This window comes from Mytilus edulis, chromosome 7, assembly GCF_963676685.1.
Source record: "Mytilus edulis chromosome 7, xbMytEdul2.2, whole genome shotgun sequence".
Classification (NCBI taxonomy): domain Eukaryota; kingdom Metazoa; phylum Mollusca; class Bivalvia; order Mytilida; family Mytilidae; genus Mytilus; species Mytilus edulis.
The window spans coordinates 75,740,754-75,744,883 of NC_092350.1; the positions used below are offsets into that span (position 1 = coordinate 75,740,754).

The 4,130-nt window shown below is 34.2% G+C and overlaps 1 protein-coding gene across 1 annotated transcript; it reads left to right on the forward strand.

The window, feature by feature from the left end:
* The first annotated feature begins 1,829 nt into the window (after positions 1 to 1,829).
* Positions 1,830 to 3,281, forward strand: LOC139483432 (uncharacterized). Its single transcript, XM_071267452.1, has one exon. The coding sequence runs from the start codon at positions 1,830 to 1,832 to the stop codon at positions 3,279 to 3,281; it is 1,452 nt and encodes a 483-aa protein (XP_071123553.1).
* Positions 3,282 to 4,130: the final 849 nt, after the last annotated feature.

Genomic DNA, 4,130 nt, shown 5'->3' on the forward strand with positions numbered 1-4,130 from the left:
ATTCCGACTCACTATCGATCGCTACATTACTCGCCGACAATTGTTGCATTAATGCTGACATCTTTGCAACTTGGTCTAACATCAAGGATTGCAGTGGCGATATGACTAAAATTGTTCCCATCATGTTGTTAACTAGTCCGTATATCTCTGGCAAGTGAGAGTATATTTTGGTCTTTCCATAGCCTGTCGGAAGAACAATAAAGGTGTCCTTTCCATTTACAATTGAATTAATAGCTTCAATCTGCTTTTCTTTGAACTCAAACGAATATTTTGTCTCGATAACCTGAAGCGCGTTGTTTACATTCATCTTGTTTATACTTTGAATCTAATTCCGGTAGCCAATTGCGCAGACTCAAATTAATTCACAGGGCAGATGAAGGATTATTAGCGTATAGTGCGTTCAAGCCCTCGAGAGGACACTGACCGATAGAGGGCGCTGAATCATTCGAGTTAGGTATCCCGATGGTCGAATAAGCGAGTTCGGAGTTCTGTAATGCGCAGGTGCGAAAAAATTCAAGGGAGATCACCCACTAAGGTCGAAAGTCATTGCAGATAAACAAACGGGATAAATACACAACGGATATCGTGAATATGCTTTAAAACGTTAGTAATCGTTGCGCAGGAAGAAACATATTTATTGTTACGCAACATACGGTAGTATTGAATGATGAACAGAGGGTTTTCAAATGAGTTTCACGGAAAATTGCTCCAGAAAAATTAAAAAACGGAGATATTGGACGGTCATGACAGTACCGATGGCAATAATGCGACTTCTATGTTGAATGATTCTACGCAAGTAATTGTTGGGTCCCGTTATGGCCTTAATCATAGTCATATAACTAACTCATAGCTTGTTGTGATGGCTTATTATAAAAATAATGAAGGGATAGTTGTATCATTGGCTCTCATACCACATCTTTTTATATCTATAAACAGACTTTTTTTTTACCACTAGTCTATAAACAACACTCGAATAAATACTGAAACACTTTATGTAAGCACATGTGTATTTATTTATTTTTAAATAAGATAAACACAACTTAAAAATGGTATTTGCAAGGAAGGCACTTAAATTATTCCACCTACATGTACATGTAAACTACAAATTTATGTGTGAACAGTATAACTTAAACTTGTTAAAGTAAATATGCTATGTCCAAAATGTGACCATTGACAAAACTCAAAACACAAGAAATATTAAATGCTTTAAAGTTTTATACCATGTCAATACATGTATAACACAATTACTAAAAATAAATAAAGAAATAACAAACTGTTCATAATTAATGCGCATAATGACAGTTTGGAAATGCACAGAAAGTATTTCTTAAAAAGTGTTTTGGGCAAATTCTAACAAAAGTCTAACACACATGTCACATCACAATAAAAAAATTCTGTTATTTATAAAAAAAAAAAACAATGTATAAAGTTTATAGTGGCAGTCATTTGTTAGTTTATTCCAAGGATTTGTATAGTTGATAGTTGGACACTGCATAACAGTTTTGTAATATATCTTGGTTAATTGGCACAAGGTACTGGTCATCAGCTAATAATGCAGATCTCTTTAGCCTAAAACTGTTTTAGTTAACATGTATTAGAATTTGACAAAATATTGGTGCTCACTTTATTCAGTTTACACAGGTTGCTCTGTAATGTTTTATATTACTTGGTGGCAATAAGTTTTTATTGGTCTTTGTTTCTTTCAGGTATTAGTCAAAGTAAAGGTCAAGATATTTAAAGTTTCATTGTAATGTTAAAGAGAAGTTGTATAGTATGAAATTTGTTGTGTTGTTGGGTGTGGTAATTCCACCTACCACCTCAACAAATGGATGAAAACTTTGTGTCAAGTTCATAAGTGTAATTTAGGAACAAGGTCTTGTGATTGTGAACCACCCTTCAAGTTGTTTCCATTTCCAACAGAAAACAAGAATCCTGAGTTAAGGAAAAAATGGATGATTCAAGTAAATAGAATTGACCCAACAACTAATAAAAACTGGACTCCAAAAGCTCATGACAGGGTTTGCTCAAATCATTTTGAGGAATGTACTCCTTATCCATTGGTTAATTTAGGGCACACTGTAAAACCAACTGTAAGACCATCCAGAAAGATAATTGTTAAACATCAATTTCAAAAGAAAAGCAAGTCTGTGTCTGAAAATACAAGTACAATTGAGTCATCTGTATTGCAAGACATTCAAGACACAAATTTACCAGCAGAAGACATTCAAATATATACTGCTACACCGTATATTGACTATGTTAAAAAATCTGCACAATCAGACCACTGTTACACTGGTATAAATAAAGAGAAAAACAGTACATGTAAAGAAAAGCTGCAATCTGACAATCATCTTAATAAATCAGACCATTCATATGCTTCTAAATGTGACTGTTCCTCCAACTGTGTTTGTAAAGGTTGCTTCACCAAGCAACAAACTATCAATAAACTAAATTCTCAATTAATTTATTTACAACAACAACTACACAGTAAAGGCACAAAAAACATGGTTCATACAACTATGACAAATAACATAGTGAAAGATGACAGCAAAACACGATTGTACACAGGGCTGCCAAATGCAGATGTATTTGATAGGCTATACAAGCATTTGTTACCACGTGCAAAGCGTTTGACCTATTGGAGTGGAAGCAAGAAAATCGTAAGCACGAAAGCGAAAAGGGTTTTCAAAAAATCACCTAAAAAATTTGGTCCTAAAAGAAAATTGTCTGTCAAAGATGAACTTGTCATAACTTTGATAAAGTGTAAGGTTGGTATGAACAGTGAGCTACTGGGTGATATTTTTGGTGTTCAGCTCTCAGTTGTCTCTCAGGTGTTGAATACATGGTTGAAGTTTCTGGCGTACGAGTTGAAGCCTCTTATACATTGGCCAGATAAAGAAATAACAAAAGAGACATTGCCACATGTATATAGTTCAATTGCTCCTAATCTTAGGTGTATCATAGACTGTACTGAAATATTCATTGAAAGACCCCGAGATATGGAATTACAAGCACAAACATGGTCTGACTACAAAAAAAACAACACGCTTAAGTTTTTAGTGGCAATGGCACCAAATGGCAGCATTTCATACATTTCCGAAGCTTATGGCGGGAGGGCCTCTGATCGCTTTATTGTAATGGACAGTGGTTTTTTAAATCTCATTGATCCAACTGATGAGGTAATGGCAGATAGAGGTTTCCCCATACAATCAGACTTGGTTATGAGACAAGCAAAACTGATCATTACCACCACCTGGTCAGGGGTCAGAGCAGATGACTAAGGAAAATGTACTGAAAATTAAATTAAATTAAATTATTGCTTGAAAAAGGATTTTTTTTTTAAATAACTATTCAACTGTAATTTGTCTTTGTACTTTTTGATAATAAGTTTATTTTAAAACCTTGTTTCAAGAATGTTGAATTTAAAAAAAATATAATTATGGTTGTTAACCATGATAAAAACATCTTTTCTTAGGTTGTTAACCATAATCATGATAATTGAGACAACTTTTCTTAGAACTTAATAAGTATAACCAAATATGTATTTTGAAAAGAATGCATAATTATGAGTGAGGTTTCAAGGACAATTGGTGTGAGAACACAGTTATTTCACATATATATATTTTCACAGTGCATGTGTTGAACTATTTAACTTTGAAATTCATGATCCAATTTTTTTAAAGTGTAGTTTCATTCCCCTTCTTGCCATTTAAGGCCCAAAATATGAAGAAATAAATTTGGAAAGGCTAAAAAATAAATGGTAATTATAACACACTGTCCACACTTGACTAGTACTGGCCACTACACGTCCCGGGAGGTGTCGTCACCGACCCCCTCCGTTACACTTACTTAACATGGTACCTAGTCAGATACACCATGAGTAAAACCGCGGGAAGAACTGTAGATGGAGATGCTGCAACTGGCATATTGTTTCTGAATCTCTTTTCATTCGTTTCACTTTCCCCAATCAGGCAAATGTAAATAGCATTCAATATTTATAGATCGTGTTATATTTTGAACTCGTTGTTACGTCAATGTGTAAACAAATATGATTAATCTGATTCTTTATTGATTTAAACTATTTTATGAGGGGGAGGACAGGGGTAAGGGAGAAAGGGAGAAAGGGGGTA

Excerpts from the sequence above, each read along its gene's own strand:
- LOC139483432 (XM_071267452.1), top strand. The coding sequence starts at position 1,830 with ATGAAAACTTTGTGTCAAGTTCATAAGTGTAATTTAGGAACAAGGTCT.